At 31.9% G+C, this 20,615-nt stretch overlaps 1 protein-coding gene across 1 annotated transcript in view; it reads right to left on the reverse strand.

Annotated features, from left to right (window-relative positions):
- The window catches only part of VGlut (Vesicular glutamate transporter), a 221,396-nt gene that overhangs the window by 187,299 nt on the left and 13,482 nt on the right, over positions 1-20,615 (reverse strand). Inside the window, exon 2 of the mRNA XM_072521257.1 lies at positions 19,837-20,035. Coding sequence (XP_072377358.1) covers positions 19,837-19,856 — 20 coding nt within the window. The 5' untranslated portion in view covers positions 19,857-20,035. The remainder of the gene's footprint in view (positions 1-19,836; positions 20,036-20,615) is intronic.

A 20,615-nucleotide genomic window follows, 5' to 3' on the forward strand; every position in this document is an offset into this window, starting at 1 on the left:
TGGTCTAAATCTTTATCGCCGTCACTATCACATTCCTCCAGCCATTGCTCTGCAACCGATTCAAAATTCGGATAATCAAAACGTATGCGTTTTCTTCTTCTTCTTTTTCATGTGCCTTGTCCGTTCCGAACGTTGGCAATCAACATGGCTATTCTGACTTTGTTTACAGCAGATCTGAATAGTTCAGCAGATGACAATCCGAACCATTGCCGCAAGTTTTGGAGCCAAGAGTGTCTTCTCCTCCCTGGACCCCTTCTGCTGTCTATTTTCCCTTGAACGATCAAGGTTTTCTTGACTGTCCAAATTCCATTATTCAGCAGATACTCTAAAAACAAACAGTTTACATATACAAATGTTTTTCATTATAAAATAAAATAATTACCTTGCATAAAAATATGTAAAATCACTTTTTTGATACAGTAACGTACATGGTATACTCCGTCTGCGCGACGGCTTCGACAGATTTGTAAGTTTACAGAAAGAACTGACGGGTCAGTATTATTATTTTATTTTTAGAATCTCGAAGAGTCCATTATAGAAAGGTAGGGAAAACGGTAAGAGGCGTAGAAATCCGATAAGTAAATTATGATGTATTTTAAATTTAAACCCGTCTGTCAGACGGAGTATACCAGTTAAGGGTTAATAACATTTAACGGGTTTTTACCCAAATATTTAGTGGCTCAAAACATGTACACCTAGAAACATTGATGATGGAATACAGATTCCGAAAACGTTTTGTGATATAGCCCGATTGGGTGTTTTAATTACATATATACCTTTTATAAAGGATTTTTAAATAAATCATTGAACTGTTGTGTATCTATTTATCATTTTTTTAAAGATGTTACGTAATAATTTACTTAATTAACGTTTTATATAATCGAGTGATGAATTCGACTGTTACTTATGAATTACTATATGGATTCGAACTGTTACTTGATGGAAATTCATTTTATATAACAATAAAACACTGAAAGCTTTATTTTCAAAACTTCCTCAAAATTTATTTCATCGATGGTTGAATCCATCACTTATTAAAAAGAAGTCAGTACAGGACTTTTGACCAGATTGTTTTTAAGATTACTTTTGAAACGTAAAGTTGCAGCACAAAACATCTGGTTTTTGATTACTTTTGAAACGTAAAGTTGCAGCACAAAACATCTGGTTTTTAAACTTGTGTTTTCAAAATAAAGTGTTTCCGAAATATATTTGATTAAAAACGAAGAACCTTGGACCCAGCGGCACAAAAAGAGATACATCACGGAGAGAACAGATAGCTGAAATAGGACAGAAAAAAACTGATAAAAAAAAGAGATATCATAGCTGTTTATCTTAAGGTATGTCATTCAGAATTAAATTATAGATTAAATTATATAGAATTTGACATCCTAGATTCTAATTAAAATAGATAATATATTAGATAAAAACTTCAATACACAGTGTAAAAAACTAAATAATCTAATTTGCAATAGTAAAAAAACTCAATGTTCATTATACTAAAAGTTTTTCGAACCATAATAAATTGTTTTAATACATTTATAAAAACTGATACTGAGTTCAGTAATAGCGAGATACAACTTTTAGAGACAGAATTTAAACACAACTTGCCTCAACATAATAATCAGTGTAGAATGTGAAGAAGCATTAAACAAAACTGCCAACAATATCGAAAAAAGTATCATTGCAAAATCTATGACCAATGTGTGTAGTGAAACTAAAAAGTCCTGTTACAAGGAGAATAAGACAGCCATTTCAATTAAAAATAAATCAATAGAAAACAACATAGTGTTTACAAAAGCAAACAAAGGTAACACTACTATTGCTATAAATAAAATAGAATTATAATAACAAAGAAAAATAGTTAGATAATATTTAAAAAGTTATAGATTTAAAATCTATAGGAATAGCGCCGCTAATAATCGTTATGGTGGATGCGCTGTATTTAAAAATTTATAAACGTCAAAATAAAGTTATTTTAAACTTAAATTATGGTTAATACAAGATAAGTAATAATAGATTGTATTTGAGTCGTTTCAACTCAAGATTTGGATTATTCTAATTCCGCCTCTGTGTATCGACTTTTTGATAATAAGCCGATCGATTGTCTTGGGAGTTTGATCACGTATCTGTATACTGAATTAGAGTAAATTGATTTGGATATCATCGGTTTCTTATTCTTTGCGAATTCTTTTGTTTTGAATATTGGATTTAGTTCGTTGAGGCTTATCGAATATTTCCATAGGGTGCACAACGAAAGAGATAACCGAATTTAACGATCTAATGAATGTAAATGAAGAAATTAATCGTACCCTAGAACGAATTCTTTGGAAAATCTATAATGTAATTCTACTCTATATATAATATATTTGTTTATCTAACTGATGATAGTAGACATACTAATAGTTTATATACTCAATTATAATATTTTAAACCTAATATGCTAAATATTTGCTAAATTGTAAAAATCTTTATACATAAAAATCCCGTGTCACGGTGTTTGTCCAAGCTAATATTCAAAAACCACTGAACTGATTGCAATAAAATTTTGTGAAAGTGTATTTGTTGTTCCAACTTAGGACATAGGATATTTTGTATCTCGATAAAACACCCTTATTTTTTTAATTGTAAATTCAAAATATTTTATACGACTTCACTTCTACAGTTTTAGTTCATTTATTCCGTTTGTTAAACGTCATTTTATGTTTTTATAACTTTTTTTATAATAAATCGAGAACGACTGAATCGATTTGGCGTATTTTGGTGTGGTTGGAGTTAAACCCCGCATATACTTGAAGGAACTGTAGTTACTGCGTTTATTCTAAGCAATTACGTAGCAATGTTTTTGCTACGTAATTGGCGCGATTATCGAAAACTATTGTCAGACAAAATGTATTTCAATCGTTTACTCACAAATCTGGGCCATGATCTGTGTGAAGCATTCTAACTATACAATAAATAAAATAATTCTAAGAACTTGAATCCAGCATGTAGTGAATATGATAGCTGGAAAGAATACGTTCAACGTGTCAGAGATTCAAGAGAATTATACCGTTTGGATACAAATGAACAAGATATATCAACGACCATTAAAGTCTAAAATTCAGAAAATTGTTAGATGGTGGGCAAACAGCACATTCAGTACTCAAGCTGCCATTAGACGTTCATAGCAAACCAAATGAAATATGTAACATTAAAAAAATAAGTGTAATGGTTGCAGTGATGCAAACGAGTTCAGTTATCTGGCATAAATCTACTTTGGCTGATAAAGATTCACTTAATGCATTACATAGATGTCTGCAAGATTTAAACGGCAACGACAAACTATTCGGTGATGCTGGATTACTACGGTCTGGTGAATTCCGACAGACATTATCGGTTATTTCTCTCTTTACATATGCGGATAAGATTAATGCATGTTTGACACAATCGTTTTTATGGCAAAATGTCGAAACAGTTCGATTGACCATTAAGATACCAAGATCACCATAAGAGTAAAAGTGCAAAATGATCTATCGGCGCAAATATTTTCCAAAAATTTGCTAAATTTTGGAAACAATAAAATAAAACTGCGTCCAAATACATAACGCATCAAACTTCTAGACAATTTCCGCACTTTTGTTGAGACGAAACATGAATTGATTGTAAGTGTCTTTCCAGGTATACTGAATAATTACTTTAATCTTAATTGGCTCATTGAGAGCGCAATTTTAGCGGCAAAAAACGTTGATGTTAAAGAAATTAACTTTCAGATTCAACAGTTGTTACCAGGTGATATCTTTTAAATCAGTGGACTGTATTTTAAGGAAGACGAAGCGGTAAAGTATCCAGAAGAATTTTTAAATTCTCTGGATATACCGGGGATGCCATCATGGATCTTATTCTATTTATTTAACTCTTTTAAATAAATTGAACAATATTAAATTGAATAGAATTAGTCGTTTAGTAACCAAGCCATAGCGAAGCGAGACCGGGTCAGCTAGTTTCTTTTTTCTCAAAAAGTAAAACGACAAAATTTTCTCTGAAAGCTTTTATATAAAACTTATTGAATTACAAAATTAATATAAAATGATCTAAATCATAAAAGGATCCTTAAATTAAAATTTTAATCTCTTTTTAATTATATTTTATTTCTATTTTATCCATTTTAAATATAAATATATTATTTAGCACTGGAATGACAAATGTTCAATTTCCGGTTACTTCTTAATGACGTTACAGACTCAAAGTAACAACTTTCTTCCCCTTTTGATGAAATATTACTTGAAATAACTATAAATCTAAAAAAGTGTTTTATCATTCTCGTGTTTTATTTTCCAGCACTTTGTCTTCCTTGTATGCCCTTGTTTGCGACTTACAAAGCTTTCTCAGTAGCGGCGCATGTATTATCAATTTGTGTCGATTTTAGTATTTTTTTTTTGTTTTTGTGCATATTGTAACATATTTGTAAGGAACGATTCTAATAACTTTTATTATTATAAAATAGTACTTGTCCAGACATTATTCTGGTCTTAGATGTTTTATGTCTCATTGTTACTATTTTGTATCAAGGTATCTGTCATAGTAAATAGTTTGGATTTGTACAATTTAGAAAACGTTCGACCATCGAGTTAGAATCTATGGAGAGGGAATCACGTGACTAAAAACGACCTCACTTCGGCCATATTGTTAAGATTGTTTTGACACTTTTGACAGATCGTATATGTTTGTTTACGTTTGTTGTTTTTCGAATATTTTTAGTTTTATAATACTTTTATAGAAACTGTAATAATATATTGTGATAGTGCATAATAATGGTTTCTTGTTCTCAACGTAGTTGTAGTAGCAGAAGCAATGTTAATAAAAAATCTTTAGGAATAACGTTCTACAGGTTAGTATACAAATATGTAAACAAAGTAATGGCCCGTACTTCAGAGAATAAATTAATATGTAGTATTTGACTGTATTAATTTATCTTCTTGTATAATATATCGTGTTTTTAGTGTTTACCGCGGGATAAATAAATCATAGTTTATTAATGTATTGCACTTTTTTAGGTTATTATTAAATCTTCTGAATAACTAGTCATATTTTATAGTAGTTTTAATATTATTGAGTCCAGCCATGATCCCACCGCCATATTGGTATCATCGTTAGCCACGCCTACCTACGCCGTTTTTAATACACACGTTAATATGCTCATAGCTTCTCCATAGATTCTAACTCGATGCGTTCGACGTATTGTAATCTTATCAACCCAAGAAATATCTTAACTAGCATGGTACCAAAATACATACATATCATTTTCTCCTTTCATAAAAGGATTTATCTTTACATAAAAAGCTGAACCTATGTTTACAAATCCAGGTTGAGGAGGTGTTTGAGTTATGCCACTGCTACGTCGTACAAGAACTTCTGGTTGGATTTGCATAGCAGGACTTTCATTTGCATTTTGCTTACCTATGTCTGTAACTTACTCCTATCCTCCACCTTAACTAAATATGTCACAGCGCTTATGTGTTCCAAAATTTTCCCAACTTTCCAGTTTTTACTACACAATGGGCCTAAACCCCCCACTAACACTTTATCTCCAGCCGAAAACAAGGGTCCTGCACATTTGAAAATTTTGTTTGACTGTTTTTCTTAGGTTTTAATAAATCTAACCTTGTTTTCGGCTTGACTTTAAAAATCATTTAATTTGGGCTAATACCTGAGCTTGTTTGTGTGCTTCTATAACTAAAAAAAAAATACAAGGTGTTGTTCATGCACCGGGAACTTATATGCATGACCTTGGAACATTCCCCCATCACTTTGACCCCACCCAGTTAATAAAGAGAAATGACAGTCTATCTCTCTCACGAAGACTTTAACCAATCATTTATTTTAACACAATCTCGGAGTGCACAATAAAATAATCAAATGAAGCTTAATTCCGCAATGTCAATTCTGTCAAAAGTAATGACAGATCTTCCGTTCGTTTACAAGCTTTCAATTTTATTTTATTATCTTTAACTTTCGTTTCCATTTATTCTTAGTAATTTTAATTTAAGTTGGTTACTTAGTTTTTAAAGTTTAGTTTTAGTTACCTATTGCAGCAAAGAATTTTTGTGTTGTGCCAGTAAAAAAACTAACATGGTGAATTATTGTATTGTTCCGTTGTGTATAAATCATGGAAAAATTACAAAAAGGATGATGATAGTAAGTTGTCAAATAGTAAGTTGTCAGGAAGCAAACAATAATAGTATTTAACATTTTGTTTCTGAAAATATCAGTGTAATAAATATTATGTAATTAGTTTATAACTGTTTTATCTTAAACAAGAAATAAATATACGTATATCTAGACAAAATTGTGCATTTTTTATATATCCTTTTATTTTTTAATAATATATGTGAGATTATTTTCCAGTAAATTTTAATTAGTAACAAAATAGCCCACAAGAGGCGCTAAAGGGTGTGTATGTAAGGGGTGTCCATTTGAATTTCCAGCCAAAAGATGATTAGTAATGACCCCAGTCGCAAGTGGTGCTAATGAACGAAATTTATACATTGAGTTGCCCGGTCTATTTCTATATACTATATTATTTATCTATGGTGTTGTTCTACTGACAAAGTTGATTGGCCGAAAATATACTTATTCATTGCCTCTTTGACATTGTCAACATACCTTTCTGCACTTTTATTGGATTGTGGGTGATAAGCTGGTGCATTTAAAAGAGTAATACCATTTACATGACAAAATTAATCAAACGCTAATGATTTAAAAGGTGGATCACCATTACACACAATTACATAAGGTAAACCTATAACTGAAAATGTTAGTTTTAACTTTTCAATAGTTTGTGTCAAATTAGTGCGTTTTGACATGTCAAAAAAAGTAGAGTATAGGCAACCTGAGGCAGACATGATGGGACATTTGAACTATTCTGGTGCCAATTTCGGTAAGCATTGAATCTGCATTACCGGCCAAGCAGAGTTCAGAACCAATTAGTCAGGATCGAAAACGATGACGTCATAGTTTGACTATTATCCGCTAGTCGGCGCTAGTCATTTTAAATTAAATTTTAATTTTAATTAAATCAATTTACAAATAACATTAAACAAAAAGAATTTTCCTCACTGGTACTCGAACTCGTGACGCCCGGAGCCAAGCACGCATACCGCTAAGCCACGTACTGAATTGATATCACTTCATAGGTATAATAGATATAAAAAACACCACAAAGTATGGCGCATATTGAATAATCGAAAAAAATCGTATCTTCGTCGTTATTGGATCGATTGATATTTACAAGACGTCAAATGAAAGGAGAGTGGATCAATAATACAAAGACATAAAAAGATACATTATAGTATTGGTCCAATTTTTGACGTACGAGACGTTAAATAAAAATATGTTAGGCCATCTTGATTTACTATCAACTATGAGCTACTATACCTATATGATCCTTATGAAGAACATCCAAAATATCTTTGCGGAAAGCCTCTGGAAAAATAACTTTTATGCCTTTCATTAAATAATTTTCTTCAATGAAAAGTTCGATACGCTTACTATAATATACTATAAATATACGGTCAACTTTATTTAAAGGTACATTTAACAAATCAACAAACATTTTGTGGGCTATTACAGTCTTACAAGCACCTTTATCAACTTCAAACTGTATTGGCACTTCATTAACGGTTAATCTCATTTGATGAGCTGCATTGTTATTGTTACATACCTGGTTTAAAACATGCAAATCATTATTTACCTCTTTAAACTGATCTGCAATAGATACAGTAGAAACTATAGTGTTATCTTGATTTTGTTCACCAATGTTGGCTCACTTGAAAGTAGGACATACATCTCTAACATGGCCAAATCTTAGACATTCGAAACACCTCCATTTTTTGCCTGGACACTTATTTTTGGCATGCTGACGATTACATTTGTTACAAACCTCTTCACATTTACCACTTTTAAAATTGAATGAATGATTACTTTTGTACCATATCACTTTTGACTTATTATAATTGGTGTTTGTGACAGTATTTACATTAGTTTCTTCAGACAAATTTGCACACAACTTGTTTTTCAGCCAATTCTGCTGCTTAAGCAGCTATTCACGCACTTTTAAATATCAATTTTTAAAAAAGCTTATAGTTTTCGTTGAATATTTTCTGATCTTAACCCACACATAAACCTATCTCGTAATGCTTCCTCCAAAAATTGCTTAAAGTGACACGTGCTCGCAAGTCTACGAATTTCAACGATACATTCAGAAACCGACTGATCTATCTTCTGATTGTATTTATTAAAAATAGATCGTTCACCAGGTCTTTTAGGTACCGATAAATTTTTCAGTTTGATACACATTAGAACTTACTAGCGGATACACATTGAGACTTTTGTTACTTCTGTTACCTTGTTCGCCGCAAAAACATGATCCATTCGTTCCAGATATATCTCGAATTCTTTAGCTTTCCCGCCAAATGGTTCTATATTGAAAATTAACGCCATTTTCTGTAACTTCAAGTAGGAGAAATGTTTTTAATAATATTGTTACGAAAGATTTATCCCACATAGGAAAAGTCCATTGACAAAAAAGAGGAGAACATTCAAGATGACATCGAAAATTCTTAAAATGTCTAGTCAAGTTTGAAACCTGAGAAAATATATAATTATATAGTTGTCAGTTAGTTATATTGTATTGTAATATTGTTGGTGTTGAATAAACTTAATTTTCAAGAAGTGTAACATTGGTGACAGCGGTGGGATAAAGAAATATTTAGCAGTTGTTAATGGTAAATACAAGATCCACTGAGTTTGACAAAGAAATGGATACGTCCGGACCCCCTGCATGGTTTTTAAAAATGAAAGAAGATGAAGAGAAGCGTAGACAAGAAGAGAAAGCGGAAAATGAGAAGCGTAGGCAAGAAGAGGAAGAGGAAAAGGACAGGCGTAAAAAAATAGAGGTAGAAATCATAGATGGTTTATCCCAAATTCACGAAAATTTTCAGTTAGAGATAAGTCAAATCACTAGTAGAATAGATAAATTACAAGAAAAACAAAAAAAAATTTGAAAATAAAATAGAACAACAAAATGATTTGAAATCTAATTTACAAATACAAATAGTTGAGTTAGAAAAAAAAATTAATACCCAAGCTTCTTTATCTAATGTTTCAGTAACTAACGTCGAATCTTAACAAACAGCTTCATCACCTTTCATAATTGAACCAGGTACAATTAGAACTAGTAAATTTTTAAAACTACCCACATTCGATGGTCAGACAGCATGGGAAACTTATCGTTTTCAATTTGAAGCTGCAGCTAGAGCAAATGGATGGAATGAAAAAGAAATGGCAGCTTCTTTGGTGCTGTCGCTTCGAGGACAGGCAGCAACCGTTTTGCAATTCCTTCCCCAAGATGCACCCAGTTATACCTCTCTCGTTGAAGCTTTAGAGACAAGATATGGACAGCTGCATCTAAAGCAGGTTTTCCAAAGTCAGCTAAAAATTCGATGTCATCTTGAATGTTCTCCTCCTTTTCGTTAATGGACTTTTCCTATGTGGGATAAATCTGTCGTAACACTATTTATCCCACATAGGAAAAGTCCATTGACGAAAAAGAGGAGAACATTCAAGATGACATCGAAAATTCTCCTCTTTTTCGTCAATGGACTTTTCCTATGTGGGATAAATCTTTCGTAACAATAATATGTAAAAATGATAAAATTTTGAAAAACAAAAAAGTTATGAACCAAAGTGTCTTATATCTCTCCTATATGAGCGGCTTATGACTGCAACTAAAAAAACGTATTCACGCCAAACGATTGGGTACAATCCACTAAATATACAAGAGAATGTTATCCCTTAAGAGACAATAATTTTAAAGATATTAAATAAAATCTAGTTCCTAGGTATGTTCCTTCGAATTGGTAGTTTCTTTTGTGAAGAGCGTTTGTGGACACGCTGTATATAAGTTTGTTTGTCTATTTGTTGAGGATCTTTTCTCGTAATTAGTTTTGATTTTTGCTCAGTAAGGCCTCTTTTAATTTGAGTGTTCTAGTTAATATTTTTTAGTCAAAAATAACAATAAAAATAAATAAAAAATTTAAAAATGATAAAACAAAAATAAAAAAGTCGTATTAAAAAGTGTATCAAAAACAAATAATTAAGTCAATAAAAATTTAAAATATATGATTATATAATGTCTACTATTTTTATATGTGTCAAAATACATGTGTAAATCAATATTATCAAATATGTTATTTACTATTTTAAAATAAAAGTTTAGGAGCTATCTTAAAATAAACAGAAAAAAGATGCGTCACTGGTTTTTCTTTTCCCCAATTGGGCTTACAATAACCAACAAATAACGTTGCGGAGTTCTGTTCAACTTCCATAACTGAAACTAACTAGCACTTCTTACTTTTATAGACGCATTGATTTACTGTGGTATCGTATTTCACAACTCCGCTATGGCTTTATTATAACTTTATTATCATCCCTAAGTCATAACTCAATGGTCTGTAAAAAGTGATAAAAATTTTATTGGGATTTATATGGCTTATTAATTAAACAAATTATTATCAGCAGAAAATATATTATTGGTAGTAATTCGGAAAAGTTTATGGGTTATTAAGGAAAAGTAAGACAATAAAAATCTTTCGAAAATATTGTATTTATTTTCGAGAAACTTAAATTAAATTTAAAAAAAAATTTTATTACTTTTAAAGAAGTTGTGAATATTCTGACAAGTCTTTCATATCCTTCTTGCCGTATGTCTTCTCAAGATGTATAAATACCAAATTTAGCTCTCTTTTCTTCTCGCTGTATTTCTCTATCAACTGTCTCAAAGCAAACAAGGCATCTTTTGTCCTTCTTTTTGGCATAAAACCAAACTGTTCTTCTTCTATTCTTCTATTCTATATGCCATAAACCTGCCCTCTACAGTTCTCTTTCAAATTTTTATTGTGTGCGACATTAACTGTATCCATCTAGTTCTTACAGTCCTAAATGCGTCCTTTATCTTTATACAATGATACCATCACACTCTCTGTCCATCTTTTCTTCTTCTTATATATCCACATGGAATAACCACATAAGCAGAATGAAGGAGACCCGTGTCGTCAAAATAGCAAGAGATAAGTCATCAATCGGTAAAAAAAGTATCGGACGACCGCGCAAAAGATGGAGTGACAACCTTCCATAGAGGTATTAATCCACCAATGAACAAGCAGAATTGCTTATAAAGAGGAAGAAGAAGAAGAAATGAAAGGGTTGCGACTTACAGTTACTTATGGGAATAATAAATATGGGAATATTTATTTCTATATTGTATGTGACTAAGCCATATGTATGTAGTGCGGAGTTTTTTCTCAACTTATAAGTTTAGTTATGGTCGCCTTTGTCTATTATAGTTATTGGAGTTAAATGTTTAACCCTTTGAGACCTGACTTTTTTATTTTCAAAAAAAAAAATCTTATGTGTTTTTATATTTCAAAAGTCTTCAATTAGTAAGATAAAATGAAAAAAACTTGTGTACGCTTTTTAAAAAAAAAAAATTTTTATTGTACATATGTATGTACATATGGTCTTAAATATAAACTCAACACTAAAAATATATTTACTACAAAGTAATTAATATTACATATTTATTGTTCATGAAAAGCTGCAAAACAGTTTCTAGCCTTAATTAAACACAGATGTATTTTACATTTTGTACAGAACACATGACTACGTCCATTACAATCTGTGTTTTTACACCTATTAGCCTCCTTCTTAGAATCAAACTCCGGTATGTGACCAAAATTGTCCATTTGTATTTCCAAAAATGGTCTCGTCTCTCCTCGTCTTTTAAATGTTGAAATAGAAGGCTTAGGAGATGAAGATGCTGGTCTTCCTCGTTTTCTACTTACTGAATTGCCCATATTTATTAGGCTTTCGGCAACTCTGACTCTGAAGTCTGGAAATTTCATTCGATCCTTATTGGTTGTATTACATTTGTCGCAGTCCTTCCTGTATTCCAGCCAGCTGTTGGTGAGAGCGAAGTCTATCATGTGCATAATAACACGCAATGTCCACTTTCGCGATCTAATAAATATTCGATAATAATTAATCATCTGGTCCATTAGATCAACTCCGCCCATTCCATAATTATAATCTTTGACAATTTCAGGTCGGTTAAGATCTACGTAACAAGAGCCTTTTTTGTCCCATCTTCTAACTATGTCTAAATTACCTGCACCAACATAATTGGAGGCTAATTTCACAGTCTTTGTATCTAACCATTTGACTAGCACCACATTTTTTTCTTTATTGACGACTTCATCTATGGAACCTCTCGGTAGTTTCAGCATTTCATTGTCTGGTAACACAGGAGGTTTGTAAAATCTATCTATTCAAATAGTCCCTCCAGCATATATTTTTTTGGCCAATAATATTTCAAGTAGTTCATAGGATGAGAAATAATTGTCATAATATAATTTGTGGCCTTCACTGGTGGAAATTCTTGCGGCTAGTTGAAGAACGATAGATGCCCCTAATCCATGTTTTGTTTTATTATCTGCATTCAGTTCTGTAGATTTACCCTGATAATAAACAAAACCAAAAGCCTGACCACTTTTTCCGCACAAGACGAATAATTTTATTCCCCAAGGACAGGGCTTCCCCTTCACATATTGTTTTACGGAAAGTTTTCCTGTGTAAGGAATCATTTGCTCGTCAACACTAAGTACTTCTTCAAGTTCAAGCTGTAAACATCTCTTTCTGACAGCGTCGAGGATAGGACGAACCTTATAAAATTTATCTGTATCACCTGCTGGTCTTTCCAAATTGTTCACTAGATGTAAACATGTTCTAAGCTGGAAAAATCTGTCCCTATATCTGCGAATAAACTCAGTGTTACACAACGAGCCATGGAACGTGCAATGCTGAACGTGAGCCTTCAAGACCACATAACAAACCAACAAATCAGGCAAAGATCAGGAGTTTAAGACGTGATCGAAATAATCACGATTCTTAAGTGGAACTGGTCAGAGCACTTAGCCAGAACACAAGATGGACGATGGACAAGACATATTATGGAATGGAGGCCCAGAAACTATAAAAGAAGCCGAGGACGACCAGCGACTAGATGGACCGATAATATAAAACGTGTAGCGAGAAACTGGCTACAAGTGGCCCAGTGTAGAAAACACTGGAAAGAACTGAGGGAGGCCTATGTCCAGCAGGGGACGCGATTGGCTGATTAATGATGATGATGATGGAAGGTTAAATGATTTTCTACCGCCATACTAATCTATGGTTGAGCAAAGTGTTAAATTCACTGCAGTGTGTCAAAATGTCTAAGTATTATATATGTTAGTGGTTATACAATAATATAACCATTGGCATACAATACAAATACTTTTTTAAAAAACACACAACATTTTCTAACAAATCTAGTAGAAATAGATACAACTCTAACAATATGCTAGATAGGATATGTATAATCTACAGACAAACAACCCACACTGTCAATTAGTTAAATTATCATTCGAACTGCAACATAAATAATATCAAAAAGGGAATTAAGAAATTCCCGGCATGATGACTCTAGAAAGACCTACAACAAAAATGAATTTCTAGTGATGAATGTAGTTTACACTATGTTAACATCATTTGGCTTTATTATGATTTTTTTACAGAAATAACATTTATTTTTAATAAAATTGACAAAATATTTCAGTATAAACGGTTTACAGCCTAGTAAAGTAGAAAAATTTAAATATAATTTAATAGTTTACATTAAAGATAGCTTTGCTGACATAAAATTAATCCATAAAACTCCGAAAAAAGGTTGTTGCGAGTTGTATATCAATACTCCAGCTACAAAGCGGGATCTTGCAAAGCAATCAGTTTATAGGGAAACGCACCGACGGATCCAGAAATAACATAAATCCCGGATTAGAAGCGCTATCAGCTGAAACCACTGAACAGTAAAGAGGATGAAACTGCTCTGGAACGATCGCCCTTGCACGGTTTCCGTGATGATTTCTACAGGAGAACTAGATATGAATTGTATGGTAGTTAATGACTAAAAGATATATTCTCCACTCCACTTTAACAAAATATTTAATCAACTTATAGAATTTGATAAATATGTTTTGTAAAAATAGCCAGCGAAAGATATTTGTTATATTTTTTAATAGGTAAAATTACTAGGTAAAATGTTATAGTTATAAAAGTATTTAGAGATTTGATTACTTACATTTCCCAAAATTATTATTATTATTTTTTAATTATATCTTCCAACGTAGTATGATTTAATATAACTGTAATCTAATCTGTAAGGATCAATATGCAGGTTTTGTCTAACTTAAATTACTAACCAGAAACTTTAAACTAAAGACCTACAAACTAGCAATTCTTAGACTCTAATAACTTAATTACGTGTATCACTGCCGCACTATACTCTGCTTTATACCATCACTTCACTAACTCGAGGGGTTTCTTCCTATTGAGTCTTCTGACCAAATTCATATTGTAGAGGAGCTGTGGCCTTGGGTTACTGTGATTAAGATGTCGTTTTTCGTGACTTCCGTCAAATTTCTTAACGCTCTGCTTAACAGAGTCTATCGTTAAGTCCATATGGATGCCACTGTATCTGAAATACCACGGGGCATTAACGATGTTCCTCTGCACTTTATTCTAAAAAAGGACTTAAGAATTTGTTTATGCAGAAGAATTTTATTGCATATTGACATGCTGGAAGGTCCTCCCAATAACCAATACATTTTCTTGTACGTCATACCAAACTCTTCTTGTTTCTTCTTTGCGTGGGACTTAAAGCGTAGCCTTGCGTCTATTATAGAGTGATACTCAAATATTTGGTTGTGTCTGTATTAGGTATATGGATATTATTTATACTGACTGCAATGTGTCTTTTAGTTTTTTTTTGTAAAGTTGATATGAGCGGACTTGGTTTCATTCAATTTAATTTGCCACAGTTTAGTCCATTCATTAATTTGATTCGTAGATTTCTAACTTTTTCTTTATGATCTTTGCCTATGGTCAAAAGGGCAGTATTATCTGCGAAGGTGGGAATACTGCTGCATTAATATCTTTAAATTTGAAATAGGCTTCTTTAAGCCTGACTTTAAAAACTGGATTTGATATGTATGACTCCATCAACTGTGTATATTGTTTGGCAAAAGTTTGTTTAATTTACATACAAGCGCCTTATACCACACCTTATCAAAAGCCTGCGCCACATTAAGGAAGACAGTAGAGCAGACATTTTCAAACCTTTTTTCAATTATGTTCGTTATTTTGTGGACTTGATCTATAGTTGAGTGCCTTTTTCTGAAGCCAAATTGGTGGGATGGAATTAATTTTTTCCCAAATAATAAAAAAGTTGCTGGTGAGATCACATTTTCATAAATGTAAGGAAACAGGGTCTGATACTCACAATCTGTATTAGGTTTTTTTAGGTATTTATTAAAAGACTGTATTTTTTACGAAAATACCCAGAAATTTTGTCAACGATCAAACGAAGAAAACTCGAATATTTGGATCACCTGATGAGAGGACATAAATACGCAATACTATAAAATATAATGCAAGGAAAAATAGAAGGAAAACGGAATCCAGGCCATAGAAGAATGTCATGGTTGCGTAATTTGAGAGAGTGGTTTGGCTGTAGCACTAATGAACTCTTTAGGTCAGCTGCAAACAAGGTCAGGATAGCCTTGATGATTCCCAATCTCCGATAGGACTGGCACAAGAAGAAGAAGACGAAAACCAAAGATTGGGCGACCGGTTTCGCTGGTCAAAAGATTGGGCGGCCGGTTTCGCTGTTCAAAAGTTATACAGCATCTTCAGGCCCTCAAGAAACTAAAGGCTAAAATAGATGATATATGTAAGGCAATGTATATACAACCAAAGAAATTATTAAGAGTGGTCCGTAGCCCAACAAACCTAATCTAACCTAACCTTACATTTATAAGTTTTTGTCCTCTATATTTTGTTTTAACAGTTTCGAAATTACTGGAACTAAGGACTGGGTAGGACGAAAAAACGACTTGGTGGTTTTTCAGGTTTAACAGTCATCATCACTTCTGCTTGCTTCCATATCTTCGGTACATACCTAAGTCTATATGAGGCATTAATAAGATAGGTAACTTTAATCAAGACTATCTTAGGAAGTTGTTTTAAAATCTCCCTGGTTACTAAATCATACCCACAAACTTTCTTAGAGTAGATTTTTTTTTATTTAATTCGCAATGTCTTTCGGTGTAGTTGCTCTAATTTAGTTCTATTTCTGTAGAAGGTTTCTATATGCTAAATGTCCTTTCAAGATATTTAGCAAATCTATTATCTTTCTGTGAATTGTTTTTTGTCCAACTGTCATTTGCATTTCTTATTAAAGGGTTTTGTAGGATCAGTCATTTTAGTCTCGTAGTTGCTGTCATTTGCAATGTTAACCAGTCTACTTAATTTACTCAGATAGTAAATGATTGTCTAATTATTAATTCTTTGGTTTTCTCTTTTAGTTGCTTCGTTGCGTTGTTTAGTCTATTTTTGCCAACTGTAGCGCTAGATTTATTTCAAATCCTTGTGGGTCTTCTCTTTTTAAAGATTCAATTCCTTATTTCTCTGAGGTAGTTATTAATTTTAGTTCTAACAGCAATTTTAAGCGTATTATCCCATACAGCTTGCTGGATATCTTTAACAAACGTTTCCGTCACTGCATCTAGTTTATTGCTACTTCAAGTTGGAGCTAAAAATGTTTCCAATTGTTCCGTTTATTAATGAGTCTAGGAGCAGTTTCCCTTTGATTAGCACTATTGCTAAATGTAAGTATGATGGAAGACTGGTAGCAAGTCATATCTCATGGTTCCTCCTGTATATTGTTTACTGAGATATTTCGAATACTAAAAAAATTCAATTAAATCTGGTGCTTTATTTCGATTCGTAGGCCAATATCTCGGCTTAGCTTGTTTATAGCTTCTACCAGTTAGTAGAAGCTTTTTTTATTCCACAAAATTAAGAGTATCAATTAATTTGTCGCTGAATTTCCGAGAATTAATTTCTTTGAAGGTGCTGAAGCTATTGAACAGAAAAATAAATCACGAAAAACATGGGTCAAGACAATCAATGACCAAGACAAATAGTATGACCATGAAAACAAAAGAAATACAAACAATAGTAGCTAAGTTTAGCGGTTAGAAAATTTACTAGAAAACATTGTAAATGAAAACAAAATGAAAGAAAGAATATTACAGTACTGCCATGCAGTCTATCTAATTTACTTACCTTTGCACGTCATTATCATTGACAGAGATCGAAGTTGACATAGTTGCCAAAGTATAAAAAAATCATGAATCCATTTTAAATCAAATAGGTCACAATTATTGCAAAAGTGGATTATACAACAAAACAAATTAATATTTAATGTAAATAAGTAGAAACAAAACAAGAGTTAAAAAATAATCTTATTAAAAACAATTTGAACCGCTTGTATGCGTCGTATAAAGATGTTAAATGGAAAAACAACACTTTTTTCATTACTTATTAACATTAGTCAACACCGTAACTGTCAAATAAGTGTTACCAATTTATGCCAAAATATCATCTTCGTTCGATTACAGTTACAGTGTGTTCCGAACACATGTTCTTCATAAAAACGCATTATAATGCATTTATACAAATTAAATGAAACATATTGTTGTGTATTTCTTTAAGTTAACATTAATAGCAATCTTTAAATATTATTTGTACGAGTATATAATAAAATATGTCTAGTGGCTGTAATGCCAGTGTACTTGTCAAAGTGATTCTAAAAAAGAACACACCTACCGCCTAAATATTTCGTGTTGGTATCATGTGACCTCGCGGACTATGACGCGGATGACGTACAACGGTAAGTAAATTAGATGAAGTATACTAATATATTAAAAAAATTAATACATTTATTCATATTATAAGAGTTCATCAAATATTTTTACGAACACGATAAAGATACAAAAAAAAAGAACCCCGTTATTAGAGAAATAGATTAAATGATTGAAAATGGTGGAAAAGAAGTACAACAAAGAATAGAAAAATTAATAGAACGAATACGGATGCACGAAAACGTGTCAGAAGAATGGAAAAAAAACGTATAAAATATTATCTACAATTATACTACTGACGCTATTTACATTTTAAAACAAACAAATAAGAAATTTTACGAAGATAATATAGAGACACATATTTATGATCTTCCTAGATTATAAACAGTCTTTCCATAGACTCAAACTATCAACGATTGCGACAATGCTAGACCAACTAGGGATAACAAACAACTTTTTAAAGCTTATATATATATATATATATATATATATATATATATATATATATATATATGAAAATAAAAGAGTGCAGAGTAGCAATAATGCAAAATCAAGCCGCGAAAAAAGATATACAAATTAAAAGGAAAAAGGAAATGCACTTATGGGTCGGAAATTCTCGAGGTCTTTTGGATCGCCCTTTTGGTGTAATAAAATGATAAGTGCACTGTGTCGTTTTGTATGTATTTCACTTTGATGCAGACATAAGTTAAACAGTTCCTTTATATTTTCTAAAAGTCTATGTCCTCCAATTTTTGTGGCTTCTTTACGATGGTATCTTCTCGAGGAGCTTTATTTATTTTAATTTTCTTGAGTGCGCTCTTTATTTCTGTTAGATCTGTTGATATCTCAGGCGTCAATTCTGGTTCATGGTTGAATAATCTTTTTCCTGAATTTTCTAAATTTTCTGTTAGATGTTTATTAAGATTATGTTGACTTATTTATAATTCTGTATAAAAATCTTCTCCTAATTCATGTTTGTAATTTTGTAATTTATCTCGTTGGTAATGATATGATCTTCAATCGTTTGTTGGATTTGTTCACTTTTATACTTTTGGTTGTCTGTCCTTATAGACTTTCAGAAACAAATACATCTGAATGTGATGGCAGTTGTGATGACCACTGGATGTTTTAATGTCGGTATTCTTAAGAAGCCATACAATTTTTATTTCAATCCATCTCCCAAAAAAAATCGTTGTTTCTCTTCTCCATTTAATCCAACTATTAGATTGATTTGACGAGAGTTTTTCAAAAGAACCAAACTGAAAATTTAAACTACCTTTTCCAAGCAGTGGGTTGTGAATGCTATATGGCAGGACTTTAGTTGTCTTTCTTTTTTTGTCATTCACCTTTAATAGTTGCCTGTATTGTTTGTTAAAAAAAAGTCGCTGTGAAGGTCACCTTAGCGTGAAGCGAGTATCCTTGTTCAATCCTTTTTGTACAATCAACAATAGTGTTTTCAATGGAAAGGTTAGGAAATTTAGTGAATAAAGAGAATAGAAAATTGTCTAATATAAATTTAAGGAAAGTATAAAAGTTAATTGTTTTTACTCATCCAACCAATTGTCTGGATAAATAAGTCTTGTACCTAAGGCCAAAAAAAAGCGTTCAATTTTTAATATTTAAATTTAATACACATATATAATACTTTATATGTTTTAAATAAATATAATGTCTCTAAAAAAAGTTTTTATTGCCATTTTTGCAGACATTTTTAATACTTATTTAATTGGGCCTCGAGACAAATCTCAAATTTTGAAAAACGGATCGAACTATCAAGGAGCTTGGCCACCCATGTAATATTCTATAGTAAGATAAGTGAAAAGGAATTATCCTGATTATATATTTTTTTATTCGTTTGTTGTAATTTGTAAAAATATTTATTTTTTCTCATTAATACATTTACTTCCTTCGAAAAATCCGATCTTTGCTTTAACTGTTGCGTCATTAAATTTAAACTGGAAAACAATATCCATTAGTACTAAACGGAGAAACCACTTACCATCCTTCTCCTGCAACCATTTTGACGGCTGTTCGAAGTCAGGTATTCCCAGGTGACCAGCAGCGAGCGGAAACTTTTAACACAGATTTACCCGCGACGTCGACGTCGGCGACACCGACGCTACGATGATTACACTTTACAAGTTCACGATATCACTTTATCACTTTTGATCACTTAGCGGGATCAGATCATATCGAACCTGCAACAAAAATAAGTAAATAAAATTTTGTTTTCAGGAAAAAATTATCGGGAAAATGACTAATTTGTTAGGACTAACTAAAAAATTCTTTGTCGAACGCTAGGGCTCAAAATAAAATTTACTTAAGCTTAAATAGTCCAGCCGTCAGAGATTGTACCTATAAAAATGAGACAAGCAAGCTGAATTTTACTGATATTGTCAATTTTGCGACCCAAAAAAATGCAAAAAAACTTGCCACTACTACCTCCGGGCTTTCCCTTAAAACTCTCCTCGTAAAGGGAAAAACGGAAAACATTGATTTCGGAAAAACAACTCGACGGTAAAAATTCGATATCTTTGATTAGAGTATCTTATCGACAAAAATTAAAATGAGTTTTAAAGGTGAAAAGTGTAGTTTCCCATGCAATTTTTGCATTTTACCGCAAATAACTAAAGTCAATTTCTATAAAGCTGTTATCACAAGTTTAGACTTTGAGATTTGGCAAGAAATATGAGGCATTTAAAACAGGCCTAAAAAGGCTGAATTTAAACTTACATATTATTACAAATAATTTCATATTACGGAAAATATTTCTTCGAA

Source organism: Diabrotica undecimpunctata, chromosome 2 (assembly GCF_040954645.1).
Source record: "Diabrotica undecimpunctata isolate CICGRU chromosome 2, icDiaUnde3, whole genome shotgun sequence".
NCBI classification, from domain to species: domain Eukaryota; kingdom Metazoa; phylum Arthropoda; class Insecta; order Coleoptera; family Chrysomelidae; genus Diabrotica; species Diabrotica undecimpunctata.